General features: G+C 39.1%; 1 protein-coding gene across 1 annotated transcript in view; it reads right to left on the bottom strand.

Annotated features, from left to right (window-relative positions):
• nfxl1 (nuclear transcription factor, X-box binding-like 1) overlaps positions 1-23693 on the bottom strand; it is a 156776-nt gene that overhangs the window by 7813 nt on the left and 125270 nt on the right. Inside the window, exons 19-21 of the mRNA XM_060830967.1 lie at positions 14839-14943; positions 7106-7192; positions 703-756 (exon numbers count right to left, since the gene is read on the bottom strand). Of these exons, the coding sequence (XP_060686950.1) occupies positions 703-756; positions 7106-7192; positions 14839-14943 (246 nt within the window). The remainder of the gene's footprint in view (positions 1-702; positions 757-7105; positions 7193-14838; positions 14944-23693) is intronic.

Genomic DNA, 23693 nt, shown 5'->3' with positions numbered 1-23693 from the left:
ATGTTTGGGTGTATTGAAAGCTAAACACAGTAATAACAATAATACTGAGACCAGACAGAATGAACACATGCATGCACTACACTTGCTTCAATTTAGCAAAATAGGTGACAGCCATTTTCTGGCTCTTTTTTGACGGTAATGCCTTGACCAAAGTCGAGCGGCCTAGTTTAAAATTTAAACAAAGCCTGGCAGTTAACTGAAATAAAACCAAAAACTGCTCGAGAAACTCAGCAGGTCAGGCAGCATCTGTAAAGAGAAAACAGATTTACTTCAGAACTCTAAAGGACAGTCACTGAACTCTAAATGTTAACTCTGCTTTCTCTCCAGTCGTGTTGCCTGACCTGCTGAGTTTCTCCAGCAATTTTTGTTTTTATTTCAGATTTCCAACATATGCAGCTCTTAATCTTATTGTCCTTGTAGTTAACTATCAGGCATTAATAAATGGCACATTCTCCGTGGCCATACCTCTACCAGAGCCCATTTGCCAATCATTCAATACTCTCCCTTCTACAGAATAATTATTGACTTTCCCCTTAGTTGGTATACTTCTGAATTGTTCTCAGTGCAAGAGAAACTGAAGGAAAAACAGCAAAAGCTGCCTTTTTTCCAGCAATACCCAAGTTGTGTACTACCAAACATCTAGCAAGTGTTAATACTGACTGACGTTAGAAAACAGTGTGGAGCACTGTTCCAGCTACTTACCTGTTGTTTTAGTCTTTCTTTTTCAAGTGCTGCTTTCTCTTCAGCTTCTTTCATCTGAAGAAACAGATAGAAAAATAATTCATTGCCTATCGAAGTAAATTAAAATTTTGTAAACTCTAACTGAAGTATGTAAGACTTCTAGTAAGTTAGTCCAGCTCTGCTTTTAAACTTGGCTTTAAATTTATTACAGGTTATCTTTTGGTCATATAACTTTCTACATTATTTCAATTAATATAGAAATAATTTTCCAAAAAATCTAAGTAATTTTTCTATTAATCATTGCTCATATTTTGGCTCTGAAAACCACCAGTGGCCACTCCTGCTGGTCCATTTGTATTCATAATTCATATTTCTCTGATATATTATTTGTAAAATTGACTGTAATCAGTAGGAGAAAGTGAGGTCTGCAGATGCTGGAGATCAGAGCTGAAAATGTGTTGCTGGAAAAGCGCAGGTCAGGCAGCATCCAAGGAACAGGAGATTTGATGTTTCGGGCATAAGCCCTTCTTCAGGAATGAGGAAAGTGCGTCTAGCAGGCTAAGATAAAAGGTAGGGAGGAGGGAGTTGGGGGAGGGGCAATAGAGATGCAGTAGGTGGAAGGAGATCAAGGTAAGGGTGATAGGCCGCAGTGGGGTGGGGCGGAGAGGTCAGGAAGAAGATTGCAGGTTAGGAAGGCGGTGCTGAATTCGAGGGATTTGACTGAGACAAGGTGGGGGGAGGGGAAATGAGGAAACTGGAGACAGGACCTTAGTCCAAGAACTCCCCACCTACGTTCAAGACACCACCCACGCCCTCCACCTCCTCCATGATTTTCGCTTCCCCAGTCCCCAACGCCTTATCTTCACCATGGACATCCAGTCCCTGTACACCTCCATCCCCCATCACGAAGGACTCAAAGCCCTCCGCTTCTTCCTTTCCCGCCGTACCAACCAGTACCCTTCCATTGACACCCTCCTTCGATTGACTGAACTGGTCCTCACCCTGAATAACTTCTCTTTCCAATCCTCCCACTTCCTCCAAACCAAAGGAGTTGCCATGGGCACCCGCATGGGCCCCAGCTATGCCTGCCTCTTCGTAGGATATGTGGAACAGTCCATCTTCCACAACTACACTGGCACCACCCCCCACCTTTTCCTCCGCTACATCGATGACTGTATCGGTGCTGCCTCATGCTCCCACGAGGAGGTTGAACAATTCATCCACTTTACCAACACCTTCCACCCCGACCTCAAATTCACCTGGACCATCTCAGACTCCTCCCTCCCCTTCCTAGACGTCTCCATTTCTATCTTGGGCGACCGAATCAACACGGACATTTACTATAAACTGACCGACTCCCACAGCTACCTAGACTACACCTCTTCCCACCCTGCCCCCTGTAAAAACGCCATCCCATATTCCCAATTCCTTCGTCTCCGCCGCATCTGCTCCCAGGAGGACCAGTTCCAATACCGTACAGCCCAGATGGCCTTCTTCTTCAAGGATCGCAGACTCCCCCCAGACGTGATCGACGATGCCCTCCACCGCATCTCCTCCATTTCCCGCTCCTCTGCCCTTGAGCACCCCCCCTCCAACCGCCACCAGGACAGAACCCCACTGGTTCTCACCTACCACCCCACCAACCTCCATATACATCGTATCGTCTGCCGTCATTTCCGCCAGCTCCAAACGGACCCCACCACCAGGGATATATTTCCCTCCCCTCCCCTATCAGCGTCCCAAAAAGACCACTCCCTCCATGACTCCCTCGTCAGGTCCACACCCCACACCAACCCAACCTTCACTCCTGGCACCTTCCCCTGCAACTGCAAGAAATGCAAAACTTACGTCGACACCTCCTCCCTTACTTCTTTCCAAGGCCCCAAGGGATCCTTCCATATCTGTCACAAATTCACCTGCACCTCCACACACATCATCTATTGCATCCGCTGCACCCGATGTGGCCTCCTCTATGTTGGGGAGACAGGCCGCCTACTTGCAGAACGTTTCAGAGAACACCTCTGGGACACCCGGACCAACCAACCCAACCACCCAGTGGCTCAACACTTCAACTCCCCCTCCCACTCCACCAAGGACATGCAGGTACTTGGACTCCTCCATCGCCAAACCATAACAACACGACGGTTGGAGGAAGAGCGCCTCATCTTCCGCCTAGGAACCCTCCAACCACAAGGGATGAACTCAGATTTCACCAGTTTCCTCATTTCCCCTCCCCCCACCTTGCCTCAGTCAAATCCCTCGAACTCAGCACCGCCTTCCTAACCTGCAATCTTCTTCCTGACCTCTCCGCTCCACCCCACTCCGGCCTATCACCCTCACCTTGACCTCCTTCCACCTATCGCATCTCTATCACCCCTCCCCCAACTCCCCAAGTCCCTCCTCCCTACCTTTTATCTTAGCCTGCCAGATACACTTTCCTCATTCCTGAAGAAGGGCTTATGCCCGAAACGTCGAATCTCCTGTTCCTTGGATGCTGCCTGACCTACTGCGCTTTTCCAGCAACACATTTTCAGCTGTAATCAGTAGGGGCTCAAAACAGCACAATGAAATTACTCAACCATTACTTAATAAAAAATAGAATTTTATTTTACATTTCCTAAATTGCTGCTTTTTCTTCCAGTGGCAACCTTAATTAGACATGCTATTACTCATTGTTTATAGAAGTTGAAAGAAGAAATCCAAATTGCTGCTACTACTCACAATTAATCCATTTGAGAGGTTCATTTTTAAAAAGGAGGAAAACAAAACGGGAGGAGATCCATGAAAAATCCAAGCCACCTGGTCAACTTTCATCAGCATATGCTTTAAATTGGAAGCTGACTGTTCTATAAGATTCCTTCTGTAATTTAATACCATTTTTGAGCTGTGTTCATCTAAAACAGTTGTTTAATCATGGTAAAAAGGATTACAAATTCCACATGCAGCTTTAATATTGCATGAGTATTAGTATTAATCCACAATTTGAGATTAATGAGTTTATGGTTTTCCATTTTCTATCAAAAGTTATGTTACTGCTGTTTTCCGCTTACTTAACTGTCAATTTCCAGAAAAACTTCAATCATCAAAAAACTAACGTTCCTACGTTCTGCTGGCAAATCCGTTGGGGAGTTCAGTGGCACCAGAAAATTTGATTTGAGCAAGAAAAATTAAACAAAGTGGAATTTATGACTATAACAACTTTAACAAAGATCGTTCAAAAATTTAGTTACTTTTACTCGCAGCATTAAGGATTTTACTAATATATAAAAATTAATTTTTAAGAAATATAATTATTGGTCAAATAGATGTACGTTAACTCAGTTCCAATCACATAAAAATGGCATAATTCAAACATTTCAAGTACAATAAGCCATTTATTAAAAATAAGCTAAGAAATCATAGGTAAGAAAGATAAATAGAACAGGTTCAAAATGTAAGATATGATGCAATTTTGACAACTTATTACTTACTGTTGTTTTAAGTTAAATTTAATCCATGAAAGATTGCCCAAAACTAGATGAGCAAGACCATTTAACTTCATGAACAATTAAACATACACTTCAGTCTCTTTTGTCAGATGACAAGTGCTTCAAATCAAAGGATTTTAAAATGCAGGAAACCATTGTACCTGTTCTAGCTTTCTAAAATCATTCTAAATACTTGTTATTTGTATCTATCCTCAGCCCCTTTTTACTTAGCATTTTAACCTTTTCCTTATTGTAAAATTTTTCCCAAAACATTGCAAAACCTTTTTTTCAAAATTATAAATGTTCTTGTTCTGCTATAATTTCTGATACAGCGCACAACCCTGACAGAACAAACTGCAATCCATCTGCCAAGTCTTGTATTTAAACACACACAAATATAGAAAACAGCAGCAGGAATAGGCCATATGGCTCATTGACCCTGCTCCAGTAGTCATTATGGTCATGGCTGACCCTCTATCTTAACACCATGCTCTCAATCTCTCCTCATAGCATGTGACATCATTAGAAATCTATTTATTTCCTAAATATATGCAGGACCTTGGCCTCCATAGAGTTCAGTGGTAAAGAACATCATAGCTTCACCACCCTACAAATGAAGACATTTCTCATCTCAATCTGTAATTACCTACCCCTAATCTTAAGAGTATGCCTCTTATTCTAAAACCCCAGATGGAGAAAATATCATCCTCCATCCAATCTGTCTAGCTCTGTTACAATTTTATATATTTCAATGAGATCCCTCTCATTCTTTTAAACTCCAGTGAATTCAAATTGATTGATTGGTTTATTGTTGTCATATGTATTAAAATACACATCGAAAAAGTGTTGTTTCGCATCCTGTACAGGCAGATCATACTATATAAAGAACATCGGGGGAGCAGAATGTAGAATATGTGGAAGGGGGGGGGCGGGGAGGGGAGAGGAGGGAGAGATCAGAATTAACATTGGAGGTCTGTTCAAATGTCTGATAAGAGTGGGGAAGAAGCTGTTCTTGAATCTGTTCGCACATGTATTCCAACTTTTATATCTTTTGCCTGACAGAAGGGAGTCGGAGAAGGCATAATTGCAGAGGGAGAGGTCAATGATTATGCTTTCTATTGCTTTCCCGAGGCAACAGAAAGTATAGATGGAGTTAATGGATGGAAGGCTGGTTTGAGAGATGAACTGGGCTGTATTCACGGCCGTCTGTAGTTTCTTGCGGTGTTGGGAAGAACAGTTCAGATAGGATGCTTTCTACAGTGCACCTATAAAAATTGGTTAAGAGTCCTCATAGACATGTCAAATTTCCTTCCCCTCCTGAGCAAGTAGAGACATCACTTTCTTGACCATCATATCTACGACTATGGGCTAATCTCACTTCATGTAACAATCCTGCCATCCCTGGCATCAATCTTGTGAACATTTGCTGTACTCCCTCAATGGAAAATATACCCATACACCCACAGAGAAGGAAACTGAAACTGAACAAAACATCCCAAACATGGTATTACCAAGAGTCTGTACAGCGACAGGAAGGTTCACAAACATTCTTGCAATGAAATATACCATCTGCCTTTCTAACTGCAAGCCTGCTTCAACATTTCTCAATCCATCATTATTTAAATAATGCCATTCTGCCTTTCCTGATAAATTGGATAACTTAAGATTTGTCCCACATTAGACTGCATGTATTTGCCCACTCGCTTAACTTGTCTAAACTGCCTTAAAGCCTCTTTAAAGTTTCCACATAACTCACAATCCTACCAAGTTTTGTACCATCAGCAAACTTGGAGATATTATAGTTGATTGCCTCATACAAAAAGTGATAATATATACTGCAAATAGCCAGAGCTCAATTACTGATCCTTGTGGTACTCCAGGTCACTGTCTTTCACTTCAAAAAGATCCATTTATTACATTGAAACATAGAAGAGGGAAGGCTATTCAACCCTTTAAATTTTCTCTGCCATTCAACACGATCAAACATGGAACAGTACACCACAAAAATGGGCCCTCCAGCACATGATGTTATGCCGAACGTGACACCAAAATAAACTAATTCCATCTGCTTTCTTTTGGTCCATATCCTTCCATTCCTTACATATTCATGTACTAATCTAAAAGCCCCTATTGTACCTGCCTCCACGGCTACCCTGGCAGCACATTCCAGACACCTACCATGCATGTGTGAATAAGTTGTTGTTCACCTCTCATTCGAACTTTCTCTCTCTCACCTTAAATGCATGCCATGATCATCCAACTCAATATCCTGTTCTAGCTTTCTCCCAATACTCTTTGATCCCTTTATTCCCAAGTACGATACCTAACACCTTCTTGAAAACATTTAATGTTTTTGTTTAAAATACTTTGTGTCAGAGAATTCCATTGGCTCATCACTTTCTTGGTGAAGAAATTCCTCCTCCTTACCATTCTGTTACCTTCTTTGCCAGCCAAAACTCCATGCATGCCAATATGTCACACCAAATCCCATTTACACACAAACTTCTGTGGGACTTTATCAAAGGCTTTCTGAAAAGCAAGTACACCACATCAACTGGTTCTCTTATGAGTTACATTAGCTACATCCTGAAAAACTTATCAGGTTTGTCAAACATAATTTCCCTTTTATCGATCCATGTTGATGTTTTGTAATCGCTCTGGCCTTTTTTCAAGAAGTTTCCTATTATCACATTTTTTATAATAGACCCCAGCATTTTCCCTATTACTGATACTATGTTAACCAGTTTAATGCCCCTTTTTCTAAGAAAAAAGTTATATTTGCCATCCTACAATCTGCACACAAACATGCATAAAAACATTTGCAGAATGCAAGGTACTTTTTACGCAAAATGCACAGAAGGTTTCTTTATATCAAAAGTCAATTTTAGACCATGTTCTTTGCATCCACTCTTAAGTAAAGCTAAGAGAGTATAAAGTAACAAGACAGGAGACATTACCTCAGATGCTTTTTGTTTCATTTCCTGACATACTTCATCACATTCCACCAAGACTTTCTCCTCAGTCACCACTGAACACAGTATTTCCTTTACAGAACACACAAAATGCCTTTGGTATTAATTCTTCAAAGAAGGTTGAGAGAATTTAAAACCATAAATACTATACATGCCGGAATAACACAGTTGATCTTTTGAGATTAGATAAACCGTTGGCTAAAACACCACCCATTTAATGGGTATAGTTAATATAATTGTTCACACCAGTTCATTAAACAAAAATTTGATAAAGAAAATTATTTCAATGATGTTCCATTGCAGGTTACATTCGGAGAGGTGTAATTATCATCATTCTGGAGTTTAAAATTAATAGAAAATAGCTAATCCTTGTTGCACCAGCTGCAGAGTGTGTCATAACACCTCTAAATTGATTGATTAGAAAACACGAACATAATGCACTATCATGAGACACTTCTGGCACAATGGTTGCATCCCTACCTCTGAGGCAGGAAGCCTAGGTTTATGTCTAACCTGGTGCGGAAGTGTGCAATAACATCACTGAACAGAAAGTATCTAAGTGTGTAATAAAGGGGCTCTCACAGTGGTCGTGAAACCTACTTCTGAACCAGGAGGCCTGGGTTCAAATGCCACCTGATTCAGAGGTTCAGCAGTTTCTGAATGGGTTGATTAAAACACTTGTATTTTCTTCTTCATCCTTTCAAAGACTGCTGGCTTGTGCAACATATTGTAATGCATCTCCTTAACAAAAGTAGTAGATAATGTTCCACTTGTGGGTCTATGTACTAAAGTTTCCACAAACTCCATTGACCCCACCTTGTTAAAATTGTCAAAACATGAAAAAAAGGCAGAGTCATATACAGTAAAAAATGATTTTTGAAACATATACAAACTGCATGCAGACACATGCTTCCTTTAGCTTTGTTTGAAATAGGTCTTTGCTATACATTCGCATCCACAAAGATGACTATTTGAAGATAAAACAACATGGCTTGTTTTATTATTCCTTAGATAAGGGAAGCCTGAAGATAAGCTTGAAAATATTGACATTTTAAAAGGATTAGCTTTCAAGTGCATCAGTTCACAAACTTTATGGCTTAGAAGATGTGCTTAAAATTAATAATTAATTAATGTTACATTTCACACGTTAAATTTGTAAGTTAAGCATGTTTTTTGTTCTAAGAAATTCAGAACTACTTTGTAACCCTCGGAGATAAGCAGGAAAACAAGTTGCAAAGATGGAAAAAAAGGAAGCTAAAAAGTGATATTGATAGGTTAAGTGGTAGGTAAAGACCTGGCAAATACATTATACTGTGGAAAATGCAAAATTGTGCATTTTGGCAGGAAGAACAAAAATAAATTTTTAAGAATTATCCAAATGGTGAAAAATATAGAGCTTGAAGATGCAGAGGGATCTGGATGCCCTGGTGCATGAATTTTTGAAAATGTTAGTATGCAGCAACAGCAAGTAATTAGGAAAATATGAAAATATTAAAGCTTATTGCAAGGGGAACTTGAAAAGTGGGGAAATTCTGCTTCAATTATTGAGGGTAATGGTGAGACCACGTCTGGTGTACTGCAGACAGTATTGACCTCCTCATTTAAAGATGCAAACATATTGGAAATGGTTCAGAGAAGGTTTGAGACTTAAACCCGAAACGGGCAGTTTATCTTATGAGGAAAGGCTCACATGCTAAACTTATAATCTGTCAAAGCTTCAAGGGTTGGAAACAACTTGATTGAAATACATAAAATTCTAATGGTGCTTGACAGGGTGTATTTGGAAAGAATGTTTCCTCTTGTGAGATAATCTAGATCTAGAATCCGCATCATCACAGAATCTTCAGCCAATTTGATACATTCCACGCAATATCCCTTTTATCACTGTGCTATCTCTGATCAGTCTGTCTTTATGATGTGGCAAGATACACTCGGAAATGGTGCTGAAGTAGTTTGGGAAGTTGGTTAAGAGGTAGGTTTCTGTGAGCACGGGTATGTTAGACTGATGCTCGATTAGCCTGTGCAATAGCTGTCCCAAGTTCTGGCACAGGTTCCCAGATACTAGCGATATTTGCATAACTGGACATTAGTTGCCTTCAATTGGGAGTTTCTGGCAGCTCTTTGGACCAAAGGAATTTTTTAGTCATGTAGTTGAAAAAAAAATCCATCTGTCAAACGTGGAGAAAAAAATTGAACAGTAAGAGTCAGAAAGACCCTGGTATTTATTTACAGATTGGCATTAAGTTCAGGGTCAGTTTGTCTGTAGTGATTTAAGTTCTAAGATATCGTATTTTGACTTGCACTTGCTGGAAAGAAATGTGGACCCAGTTGATGAAAGCAATAATCAGAAACAAAAACCCAGACTGCTGAAAAAACTCAGCAGGTCCAGCAGCGTTTGTGGAGAGAAAGCAGAGTTAACATTTCGGATCCAATGATCCTGCTGGGTTTTTCCAGCAATTTCTGTTTCTGACTGATGTCCAGCATCCACAGTTCTTTGTTTTTTTTATTTGATGAAAGCAATATGTTTAATTTGGCATTTCAGGACATCCAAAAAATGTCTGTTGATAAAATGTCACATACGCTTGGCAGCAAAGTTGAAGTCCCTGGAATAAAAAAAGTATCATGGCGACATGGATACAAAGCTGGCTGAGTGATAAGGAGGAAAGTGATAATTACCTGTTATTTTCTCAGACACAAATTAATTATTTCATGAGGATCCCCAAAAGATTAACAGTACAACTGCTGTTGTTGTTGACATGTATTACTTAGCTAGAGTTTAGTGAACAGAGCACAATTTCAAAATTTGCAGTTGACACAGAATTTACAAGTACTGTAAATTGTGAAGAGGGCACTGATTGGCTTCAGAGGACACAGGCAGACCAGCAGCATGGACTGACATGCCCAATGAAATTTAATGCAGAAAATCACTCCAGGGATTTAAAAAAAAACTTACTTACGAAGATATATTTAGGAATCTAGGATTTGTCTCCTTAAAGAAGGAAAGGGTAACATGAGATTTGACAGAGGTGCTCAAAATTGGAGAATGTATACAGCAAAAATACACCCATTGGGAAAAGGGTCCAGAGTGACTGGGGGAAAAAAAACAATGGCAACATGAGGAAAGAAAAGTTATACAGTGAGCGCTCTCGAACTAGAATGTACAGCCCGAGAAGGTCGGAAGCAATTTCATTCATTGTTTTCAAAAGAGATACGCAATTAAATGGATAAAAATTTCAGGATCACAGGTAAAAAGAGACAGAATTGCAAAGAGCAAATTGCCCTCAAAAGAAATAGAGCAGGCTTGACTCGATAAATATCCTCCTTCCCCATTACAGTCAAGGTAAAACAATTACTTTCCTATTCTGGGGTAATTCTGCTGTCACCAAATTTAGCTTTCCCACAAAACTGCAAAACTTCAGGAACCTTGCAGCCTTAACACCAACTTCAATTTCTATTGCATCTTTAACATACAACACCCAAATATGCTTCATGGCAATGTAATCATTTTTGATTGGGAGCCAAATGATGAGAATAGTTCAAGTAATCAAAAGATTTATCATACAGCTCGGTTTTAAGGATTGTTTAAAATATATAAAGAAATACAGAATAGAGCACTCAGAAAGCAAATGATAGGTTTACTTTTATTACGAAGTGATTGGAGCACAAAGGTAAAGACAATTACTAAAATTGTATAGAGCCATGAGATCATATCTGCAGTACTGTAAATAGTTTCAATTTCCTTACCCAAGGAAGAACGCACAGAATAGTAATTTTAATCAATCTGTTTCGATATGCTTTGACATGGCTGGGGGAGAAAAGACTTGATCCTGGACATTCTGGTCCAGAGGGAGGGACCCTAGCTCAAGGTCACCAGACTCTTAGAATATAAAGACATAACACTTGCCGTACAGGGAGTGCAACAAAGGATAACGAGCATAGGCCAGAAGCAGTAGGCAAAGAGGTTACAATATTAAGAGATAAAAGGAGGTTGAATAGGCTGGGGCTGTTTTCCCTGGAGCTTCGGAGGCTGAAGGGTGAACTCAGAGGTTTATAAAATCATGAGGGGCGTGGATAGGATAAATAGACAAAGTCTTTCCCCTGGGGTTTGGGAGTCCAGAACTTGAGGACACTAGGGTAAGAAGGGAAAGATATAAAGGAACTTAAGGGGCAACATTTTCACGCAAAGGGTGGTCCATGTTTGGAATGAGCTGCCAGAGGAAGTGGTGGAGGCTGGTACAATTGCAACATTTAAAAGACATCTGGATGGGTATATGAATATGAAGGGTTTAGAGAGATATGGGCCAAATGCTGGCAAATGGAACTAGATTAGGCTGAGATATCTGGTTGGCATGGACAAGTTGGACCATAGGGTATGTTTCTGTCCTGTACATCTCTATGAAGCTATGACTATTTTGTTTTTCGTAATGTCACATGAACTGTATTAACGTAAAGGTATGACGCTTGGTATGAAAAACACTAACTCCCCCTCCTATTCTGCCAAAGACATGCAAGTCCTTGGCCTCCTCCATCGCCAGACCCTGACCAACGACACCTGGAGGAAGAGCACCTCATCTTCTGCCTAGGAACCCTCCAACCACATGGGATGAATGTAGATTTCTCCAGCTTCCTCATTTCCCCTCCCTCCACCTTATCTCAGTCCCAACCCCCGGATTCAGCACCACTCTCTTACCTGCAACCTTCTTCCCGACCTCTCCGCCCCCACCCCCTCTCCACCGTATCACCCTCACCTCCTTCCATCTATCGTACTCCCAGCGCCCTCCCCCAAATTCCCTCCCCCCTACCCTTTATCTCAGGCTGCTTGGCACACCAGCCTCATTACTGAAGGGCTTGTGCCCGAAACATCGATTCTCCTGCTCCCCTGATGCTGCCTGGCCTACTGTGTTTTTCCAGCACCACAATTTTCAACTCCTCCATGAAAAATGCTCCAGCCACATTTCAAAGACAAAACAACAAAGTCATTTACAGATTACCCAATTGTGTGGTTATATTAATGACCTGGCGATTTTTAGTCACACATTAGAGGAACATTTCCAACATTTGTCAAAATTATTCAATCAAACCTCAGGAGGCAGGCTTAGTGGTAACCTTGTCTAAAAGTGAATTTGCCAAAGCCCAAGTCACCTTTGTGGGCCATGTTATTGGACATGGACAAATGGCCCCATGGAATGCACAAACAAAAGGTAATTGGAGAGTTTCTCATACCATGAACAAAAAGAGCAGTACTATGATTCCTGGAATTGCATGGATTTTATCAGAAATTTGTAACACATTTTCGCAGTATGGCTGCTCCACTCACTGAATTACTAAAGAAAAGCAAGAAGCTTCATTGCACAGCAGACTGTCAAAAGGCATTTGACAGCCTGAAAGCTGTGTTAACAACTGCCCCTGTGTCAGCCGCACCTAATTACCCAAAGCCATTTAAAGTGGCTATCGATGCAAGTGATGTGGTGTCGGTGCTATGGTCTTACAGAACGACAACAAGAAGATAGAAATATTCGATATTTTTCCAGGAAGTTGAACATTTGTCAACAGAAATATTTTACAGTTGAATAGGAGACTTAGAGCTTGGTGTTGATGGAACCACATTTCAATGTTTATGTTACCAGTAACGTATCCCAATCAATCATATCCATTGATCATAACCTACTGAAGTCTGTGCTGAAATTTAATGACAAAAATTCCAGCCTGCTTAGATAGAGTTTGTTGTTACAGCCATTCAATTTGAAAACTGTGCATGTGGCAGGACAAGAAAACTTGAATGCCGATACATTGTCAATTCTTGGATGATAAATTTTAGAAGTTTGATGGCAGGAGTAAGTAGACTGAAATGGACTGTAATAGTGCACGCTTGCATGTTTATAGTCAATGTAATGTATATCTGTGTTGTAGTGTACTAACAGTGTAAGATTAAGGGGTTTTAAAATGAAGCCATCTTTGGATATTGATTTTATGTTTAAAAAGAGGGGGATATGTGGTGATGTTGCCCCTTTAGCAGGGTTATTTTGCCCTTGGGTTGTTTAGAAGAGGCGTCATAAAGGCAGAGGTTCCGATTTGTCTGGAAATATCTACTTAAGGCTCTTAAGTTTTCTTTTAAAAACACTTGTAAATGCAAGAGGCATAGCCAGTTCTCCCAGCTCAGCTTTTAGCAAGCAATCTGTTTGAAGTCATTGGTCAAAGAACACTGGGGGAACAGTTTCCCTCATTCAACAGAGATATTCTGGCTGACTCTCTCTCTGACATCCTTCATGTGAGAACCTGTGTTTGATTTTACCTTTTTTTGCCAAGAGGTATTTATGGGGATGACACATTTGGAACAGCACCATTAAGTTACAACAGAGTCATATGGGTTTTCAGATAGGTTGAGTTTTTCTAAATTCAGCTCTCTTTTGCTTGTGTTTCATTCAGTAACCTGTAAATAAATTGTTTTGTTTAAAACAGAGTGGTTTGGCCAGCTGAAGCACTCCTGGAATATCCACTTGCCCCCTGCTTAAAACAACGAGAAAAGTTAGGATCTGGGCTACCTTCTTGAAATGTTTCAAAGGGGTCTGGCCTGGTCCATAACAAAGAAAAGATAAGATCTCTGGAACATAAAATCTGAAGAGATTAGGCAAAATGGTTACTGGGAGGGTGATTCCTCATGATGTTGAATCTAAAGCTAACAGGCACAGGTTCAGAATACAGGATCAGTCATTCAGGGCTGGCTGAGAAAATAGGTTTCTTTATTCACAGAGTTCTAAAACTCTGGAATTCTCTACCACAATCGGTAATTGATGCTCAGTTGTTAAGTGTGTTCAAAATCAGAGATCATTAGATTTTTGGACATTAACAAAATTAAAGTATATGGGTAGAGCGCAGAAAGTTAAAGCAGAGGTAAATTGTTAACTATGATTGCAATAAAATAATCAACGCAGAAGCTTTGCTGCCAAAAATGGAGGCTGACTTGTACAACACGTTTAAAATGCATAAAGTGAAGCAGCAACAAGGAATTAAATACTCAAACTTATCTCCATTGGGAAGCACCAAAAAAACTACACCATATGGTTAGAATATGGCAAAACTGTCTCTACCTGACAGTTCACTATGTGGACTGTTAAGGCTCAAAAAGGCAACTCATCACCATCTATTACACGCAGATGTTGAGCATTGGAATACACTGTCTATGAGTAGTACAGGCAGTCTCAATAGAAGCATTCAAAAGGGAGTTAGACTGCTCCTCTTCAGATAACAATGTGCAGGTTACGGAAGGAGATAGTAGAATAGCATTAAGTGAAGTGCTCAGAGGTCCGACAGAGACATGATATGACGACTGTCCTATTAACAAACTGTAATAAGTGTGATTCTTTGAATTAGGATGGGTAATAGATATTGGCTTTGCCAATGAATACCTCCATATCGTATGAATAAGTAAAAAATAATAGAGATGTTGTTGTTTTTGTATCAGTTTATCATTGTAGCTGTCATCTAAGAATAAAGATAAATCATGATTCTATTCTTGGAGTAACTGATCGTCCTTATACAACTCTGACAATTACACATTATTTTCAAACTAATTAAGATGATGTGGCAAATTTTCAAGGTTATGGGGTGAAGTAACTAAAATATTTGGATTGCACCTTGAAGGACTTGCATCTAGGCAAAGTATAAAGAAGGAAATGTTATAGGTACAAAAATCTCAATATATTATAATTAAAAGATACCTTTTTAATCCGCTTACAGGGGCACTTCATCTTCACTTTCTGGTTGCAGCTTTGTGGACAGTCACCAGGATGGCAAATTGCTTTGCATCGATGCCCACATGACAACTGGTAAAAATAAAGGAGATGAAAAGAAAGCATATTGAAGTCTATTCAAAAGAAACATTGTGCAAGATGGAAACTTTTAAACGAAGACTTAAATTTGCTTTAAAGTGTTTCATTATGAGTTAACCTGATAATATAGGAAGTAATAATAACATCTAACATTGTTGCCAACCTTATGGTGCTATTTTGCTTTCCTTATTCTTGCAGGTATTCTTTGAAATACTAATTGCACTCTCCCAGTAGTTCACAGAATTCATCCAGCAAGTAGCTGAGCCACATCATCCCACAAATGCTAAACTGAGCAGTGACTGGTGAATTAAAATGTTTCAGTAGACATTGTTATGGTTCTTACGACAGACAATAGCTTGTCTGTTAACTAATGTTCCTGAACTATCTATTACCCTCACTAGAAATGGACTATATCAATGTTTTGCAAGAAATTAAATAGGCTAAGCTGCAATGCCCCTTATGATTTAAAAGCTTGCTGAAACAAAGTTCAGGAATGAACTGGAGTTAAAGCCACTTTGGAGAGGCATCGCAGGACCATAAGTATGTTTGGAACTGTAACTTTTAATGAGTTCAAGAGAATGGAAGGCTATTGGGGTTACCAAGAAAGATAAATTTACAAGAAAACAAAACCATTGGCAACTTACACCCCAACCTCTGCAATCCCACCAAATGCTGACATAATATAACTAGTTCACAGACACCAAGCACCTTCCTGTACTTTATTTAAGTAGAGCTCTTCCCTGTGAATTTCAAGTACTTGCAAACTTATCAATTAAGGCAAAGTAGCTTTTCCAAATGCTATCTTGACCCAATATTTCCACACATGCAGTCTAGCAGCAGCCATTAGACAATAATCAGGAGGAAGAAAGCCGGAGGATTTTTGCCAAGTCAAACTGTCCACTGCCCTAGCTTTGTGAATGTTACTGATTATATTTGCAATGTTCTGATTTCTAAACTACTCACTCAAACAACATAAAAGACCAAACACATCTGATAAAAGTGTAACTTGCAGAAAGGTCACAGTTAAATGCCAGGAACCAGGCCCAGAAAATTTGAACTAAAATACTTGCACAGACTTACAATTAATTTTTTTCAGGATAACAAAAAAATAATGTGTCACTAACAACAACTGATTTACCAATGCTCTTTGGGAAGGAAATCTACTATCTATTCATAGACTGACCTGTACATCACTTCGGCCTTTAATTTTTAATTATCCTTTGAAGTAGCTCATCAGTCCATCATATTGAATTAAATTATTTGGGCAATTGTATGAAGCAAATTCACAAAGTCTATGATCAGTTTCTCAAGAAGAATTAATAATTGGTAACCTTTGCCAATCAAAGCCAATACCTCATTAATTTGGAGGTACTGCATCTAACACCAACTGGAACAGGAAGTCGACATCCACACAATTTGCCAGCAAATGCACAGTTCTTCCCACTATTGGTATCATCATTTTGTGAGCACCATCCATTAAATACTCACCATTGATGTGTTGCTGCTCATTCACTGACCCACTGTAACCAATTTCCCAACATATTCCTGACAACTTGCTGTCTCCCACTTGTTGCTATGCTCCAAACTCTCACCACCTTCCTCACTTGCCATCCCACTCCTGACTCTTCACCTTCTCGCCACTTTCTAGATCATGAAGAATGCTGCAACAGTTCAAGAGAGCTGTATGGTGAGCAGAATTGTGAGAAAATCAGAATGGGGTCATAAATGGAGCTGCATGTAGCTGGAGTGCGGCAACAATCAGGACGTAGAGAAAACAGTATTACTCTCGGGTTGAGCTTCACCTGTGCCATCTCTGATGCAGATATCTGCCTGTGTTATCACAGGCTCTGCAAATGCACGTGCAGTGAGAAAGTCCTCTACAACTGTAATATCAACAAGCACAGCCATTTTAAAAAGATACCTCTAGCAAAAAGCTATTACAATTTACATTGATCTCAGTTAGGTATTTACTCAACTTCAAAATTAAAATCTTGCTATTATATTATAAATAACATGCAAATAGGAATTACTGCACTTTTCATTAAAATAGATAATGAGTTATATCAATATCTGCAATAATTACGTGCACTCTTTAACCAAACCATTTGTGGATGTCATTTATTGTGGAGATGGATGCAGTGCTACACCGATGAAAACTATACTACTTCTCAATCCTATTGAAATGAAGAAAAATTACTCTATGGACTCCTCTTCACATAAACTGCTACCTGGATGCAGAGCAACTGCTGGTCAGTAAGTCTTAAAATATCAAACAAAATCATTTGTATGTCACAGAAGCATATTAACATACTAACCAGTGAGCCAAGTCCCTGGAAAGAGTGTGACCTTCATGAGATTGGCAGGAATGGAAATATAAATCTCATCCTGCCACTCTCAAAGACCTGACACCTATTTTGGTCTCTTGCTTTTCAACCATCTCAGTATTTATGCAAGTTGTTAAAATGTGAAGGATCACATAGTGCTGTTTTGTTCACTAAGAATAACATACTTTTACCGTATCATGCCATAGTCTTCTTCATGTAGGACCTAACTTGCTGGGCTTGGATCAATCTCCACATTGTGGGCTTGCATAGCTTTCATTGCACTGATTTTGTTTTAAATGTAGCCTCCTATATTGTTGCACACACTATTCTACATTTTACTAGTTACTTTCACGCACATAACCACAAAAAGAGCCAGAAAATGAACAAATAATGAAACTAGATCATAAAAAGATGGCCAGAAAGATTGGTAAGTAACAAATTTAGGAAGATATGAAGGTAAAGACAAGAGGGTTGACAGCAAGAGTGGTGAAGTGAGCTAAAAATAAATTTCAGGATTTACTGTATTTCTATTGTTGACAGTTCTTGCCAAAAGATGGCTTTACTCTTGAAAGGACTTTACTCCACTGCAAGTTCAGCTGAATTGTCAGTTTAAAAAAAAAGTGTGGCAAGTTCATAAGTTAGTAAAAGTGTTCTGGAAAGAATTACTGGATCAGAATAATTAACCCTGCTCTCTTTCCACAGACGCTACCAGACCTGCTAAATTTTTCCAGCAATTTCCTTTTCTGTTTCTGATTTCCAGCATCCACAGTTCTTTGTTTATAAGTGTATACACTTTCTGTACACATCAATCACTTTGCACCCTGTTGTGCCAATTTTAATTACTTTTGCATAAATAAACTCATTATTTCATATTCATAGAATGGAATGGTTGAATATTAGACAGAACTTCATTTTGCTTACATTCATTACTAGATATAAACTTTTCCAGCATTCAAAACCAAAATAAAGATATCAGGTTGACCACAACATGAAGGATAAATAACTTCATCACAACTATTGGCTTTCAGGACTAAGCAACAATGAATGAACACTGAATAAATACACAGGTAAGAATGATGAAAGGTTTGGAAGTGATAATGCTTCCAATTCTTCATTGCTCTTACTTTTCATTCATGAGATATGGGTGTCACTGGCTTGGCTTGCATTTATTGGCCATCACTAACCAACTTTAACCTAAGTAGCTTGTCAGTAATTTCAAAAGGCAATGAAGAGCTAAGCAGATTCCTGTGGGTCTGGAGTCACATAGGCTTATGGGAGTCACATGCTAGTGAGCATACAAATCAGAAAATTGAGCAATGAACATGTGGTTAGAAAGCTGGTGCAGGTACATGGGATCAAATTTCAAAAGCACTGGGACTGGTTCTAGGAGAATTTGAATGACCTGCACTGAGCAGGACTGGATATCTTTGCAGGGAGATTTACTAATGCTGTTGGGAAAGCAATTAAACTGGGAAATAGGAATCTTAACAAGTGACTGAAAGACAGAGGAAGCAGAGATTTAAAAATGTGTAGCACTGAAAATGGACAGTATTTAAAGTTCAATATTAAAACATGAGGAGTAAGGTGAATGAGGTTAAGAGCTGCGGGCAAGATATTTATATGGCAGAATTATATCTTTGCTGTAACAGAAACTTAGCTCTGAGAGAGACAAGGATAACAGTTCAACATTGCTGGATATAGAGATTTTAACAAAGATAAATAGGTGAATAAAAAAAAGTTGAGTTATAGCACTATTGGTCAAAGAATTAATCACAGCTGTGCAAACGGATAATACATTAGATGAAGCATCAAATGACAGGCAGCTACCCTGGCAGGCACGCACGAGAGCTCCTGAGTGGTGGGAGAGATTTAGAGGAGAAACAGTGCAGGTAAATTTCTGAACTCAAAAATAATCAGGCAACAATATTTCAGGGATTCAATTAACTAAATATCAACTGGGATATCAACAGTAGTATTGACACAGAGTGAAAAAATTTTGGACTGCATTCAGTGATATGGGTGTCACAGGCTGGCACTGCTTTTATTGCCAATCACTAACTACCTTTAACTTTGTGGCTTTTTAGGATAATTTCAAAACCCAACATGTATCAAGCTAATGAAAGGGGATGCAATTCTAGACTTAGCCTTAGGAAATTAAACTGAGCTGTTGGATGCAGTAGCAGTGGGTGATCATTTTGGAGATAGTGACCATAATATGGTTAGATTTAGCATCATTATGGAAAAGGATAACGTAGAATAGGAGGAAAAATTCCCAAGTGAGAGAAGGTAAACTTTACAAAATAGACAGGATACAGCCAACTGAAGAAATATCAGTGGGAGAGATTCAAAAGCAAGATTCTATGGGTACAATATAGACATGCCTTCAGAGTTCCTTGGTTATCCAGAAGCATGCAGGATAAGATAAAACAGAAATATAGAACTTACGGTAATCTCATGAGAAGTAATACTTTAGGAACAAACACAATGCTAGAGAAACTCGGGTCTGGCAATATCTGTGGAGAGAGAGTTAATGTTTCAAGTCCAGTACAACGTCTTCATTTTGAGTCTGGTAGGATTGTTCTTCAAAACTATTAATTCTTTCCCTTCACAGGTGTTGTCAGACCTGCCCAGTCACTTCAATATTTCCTGCGTTTCTTTTATATTTCTAGCAATCCATTAGGATTCTTAGAGAAGTACAGGAATTACAGAGATGAAGTGAAAAAGGGAATTTGGAAAGCATAAAACATCAGTCAGAAAATTCAGGAAAGATGTTTCATCACTGCATTAAAATCAAGATGATGATTGCGGAAAGGTAACAGGTAGTTCTCCTATAACAACATAGTTGCCTTCCGCTTAATAGAAAATCGCTTAATAGAAATAATAGGGCCTATGGGAAAAGTGGGGTTAGGGAACAGATCAAAAAAAAAGTCACTCATGATCACTCAAAAATCACCCAAAAGTCTAACGCAAAGTACAGCAGTCTGCATGAAGGTTTAAACCATATTTGTTCACAAAACAAAAACAAAAAAATTGACAGCGCATTTAACACTATTCTGTTGTCAGCCGACATTGTGCGTTGCTGTGCATGTACCAAAGACCAGCACACGTGCAGAACTTAGAGACTTTGTCACAGTCACTGGAGCATCGGCAAACCAATGCTATGCATGCGCAGAATGGCATGGACATTGGCACATGCACAGAACAAAGCTGGACTCATGCTATTGCCAACAGAGGTAAGCATTCTCGAAAACATCATTCGCTAATTCTTCAGCGACATTATAGCGAAATCATGCTTTTGAAACGTACATTATCCCAGAACTACCTGTACATTGATGCAAAGGATATGGATAGAGTCTAAATGAACATTTTGCCTGTCTTCACAAAGGAGAGGAATGCAGACATTCAAGTTAAAGAGGAGTGTGAAATATTAGATAAAATAAACATTATGAGAAGATAACTACCAGACTGGCTGATTTCCGTGAAGGTATATAAATCACCAGGTATGGATGAATTAACCGTTTATGCTGACCAAAAATAAAAAATTAACCAAAACTAAAATTTTAATCTCAGAATTAAAAGGAAAGTTTAAAATTATCTAGAAAGCGAATGTTTAAAAGCACATATTTATTAAAAGGTAACATATGTAGACAGCTAATACTAACCATGCATTTTATGTGAATATTTCATTTTTGTCCAAATATGTTAAAAAAGATTAAACCTTGCAAAGATTTAAGTATCAGGATTTGACAATGTTCCTGGTTGTTTAGGAGATATGCTCAAATATATAATGAGTGACTTTAAAACAAATCATATTCTTTCATAAAAAGGAAAATCCCTTTGTATCCAAGTTTGATCTTTCATTTGTAATGCTGACTAGTTTTGCTATGACATCACACGTTATTTCTTTACAAAAGAGACAAGCAATTTGCCAGGATTGCTTGGTGAAATGTTTCACTACCCAGTTTCACTCTCCCTACTGCAGGCACGTCTTGGATTATTGCCTGTGCATTGTACATCCAAGCCAAGAAAGAGGGAGGAATTAACAAACATGAGCCACATTGCAGATATTTTCAGCATATTTTGAAATCATGCAAAAAAAGTTTACAAAAGAACGAACCAATTATTTTATGGTTTATGTTATGGTAAGGCCCAACTTGAGACATTATGATTAATATTTGCAAATATAGCACAGCATTAAAACTAGAATCTTTGCAAACTAAGTACCCAAACCAAATCACCACCCATACACTTCTTCATATTCAATGAAAGGTCGGTGATAAGCTTATTCTGAATAATACTTTTACAAAATTGCATGATAGCATTTTTGAGGTTAATATATCCGTAATCAGCTATTTTAAATTTCTGAAAATCACTGAAAGAGAAAAGAAACGCAAGTTAAGTTCTTGGACACCTGTTTTCACACCCACTTCAAGGCAGCAAAAGCTTACAGCGGGGATAAATCCAGCATTTTCTAGCCAAACAATCTTCAGGAGTTTGTTAAACTTATTGTTTTCCTTTTATAAGCAAAACACAGATTGCAATGTAGCTTGTTGCCCATCCTTAAACATCCTTGAGAAGGTAGTGAGCCATTTTTGAACTGGTGCATGGCCATGCGATGTGGATACACCAGATGTGTTAAGCCAAGGGCTCTAGCTTTGGCTCAGCAATGAAGAAAATGTGGCAATATAGTTCCACGTCAGCATAGTACATGGATTGAAGTGGAACTTGTAGGTGGTGATGTTTCTACGCACTTGTTAGCCCGATCCTTCCAAGTGATAGAAGTTGGGAATTTCAGAGATGTTGACAAAGGAGCTTTGGTGAGTTATCATAATGAATCTTATATTGGGTGTAGTATCTTCAGTTGTCTGTGTGAGAGGGAGCGAAGATAAGGTAATGGACGGGTACTAATCAAGTAGGCTACTTTTCGCTGAACAGTGAATGTTGAATATTGAACTTTACTGGAGTTGCAGTGATAAGGCAAATAGAAAGTATTCTATCACAATCCTGAGCTGGGCCTTACAGAGGGTTGACAGGCTCTGGTAAGTGAGGAGGCAAGTCATTCACCACAGACTCTGCTTCCTAGGAGCTGCTCTCCTAGGCAGAGTTATCCTTTCCTATTGAGTGTTGAATCATCATCAAAAGTTCTCTTTTGATGGCATGCTAGTTCTCCCCACTGTGTATCTCTGTTGTGGAGTTCTGATTGAATAATTCAATAGTGCTCTCTCGAGCCAGTGTTGATACCGTCTGTACCGTTCAGGAGAATCTTGCCATCTTCAGATCCTACCAATAATGGATCTCTTTTGTTGCCTTGAAAATATGCACACATCATGCATGGTGTATATTTCTCTTCAATGCTGAAACATAAGTAACTTGTAGACACCATGCTCAAGCCAACAACATCAACATTATCCTGGAGGGATCTTGTTATTCAAGTGGGAGGACAAAGGAACCAACATGAGTGTCGAAGACACAGGCAGATCAAATAAAGGATCAATGACAATTCTCAACAGCTGTGATGAATGAGACCAGTTATCAGAATGCCTGGTCCAGATTGCCCAACTGGGACTCTACTCAGGGATACACAAGAAAGACCCTTCAAATGAGAGCCAAAGGAAGTGCTTTAAAAAAAACCTAGTAATATTAACGGACCTGACCTGACAAACATGATGCTAGACAATGACCAAAATAGTGGCCCATCAATGGTGTCGAGATCTTCAATCAACAAGAGCTGCAACTGACACAGAATGATGAGTGTGATTGAAATAGATAGAGAGATCTGCTCAAGCCAACAATCTACACCATCTGTACTTGCCAAAAACAACTGACTTCACTGAAAGAGAGCCTGCAAAATTAATATCGGCCATTGCAAGGCTAACATAGGCTCTACAGGACTTAGATAGGACTCATAAGTTATCTGTAGAACCAGAAACAACATTGAATCTCATTTGGATCCAGTCATCTGCAAAGAAGAATGATAATGATGACAGCCACTTACCTTGCTGTCAAAATCAAGTTTCTGATTAATGATGACACTTAGTGTTGAATATAAGGATTCACAACTCCAACAGAAACGTTAGATTTTCTCTTGTTGGAGAAGGTCATTGCCAGACATTTCCGGTGCAAATCTATTATTGATCATCGGAAACCTATCTAGTTCACTTCTGTCCTTTAATGAAGGAAACTGTCGTCCTTAACTGGTCTGACCTACATGTGACTCCAGACCCACAACAATCTTAAATGCTCTCTGGGTAATTAGGGATGGGCAATAAATGCTGGCCTTGCCAGCAACACACACATCCTGTGAATAAAGTTACTTCCACTTATCAGCCAAAGCCTAGATGTTGCCCAGTTCTTGTTACCAGCGGGTGTGAAATGCTTCTTTATTTGAGCAATTGCAAATTGAATGCAACCCTGTACAGT

The sequence above is a fragment of the Hemiscyllium ocellatum genome, chromosome 1, assembly GCF_020745735.1.
Source record: "Hemiscyllium ocellatum isolate sHemOce1 chromosome 1, sHemOce1.pat.X.cur, whole genome shotgun sequence".
NCBI classification, from domain to species: Eukaryota; Metazoa; Chordata; class Chondrichthyes; order Orectolobiformes; family Hemiscylliidae; genus Hemiscyllium; species Hemiscyllium ocellatum.
The sequence above is the reverse complement of the archived record's forward strand: the minus strand, read 5'-3'. Positions and strand labels throughout refer to the sequence as shown.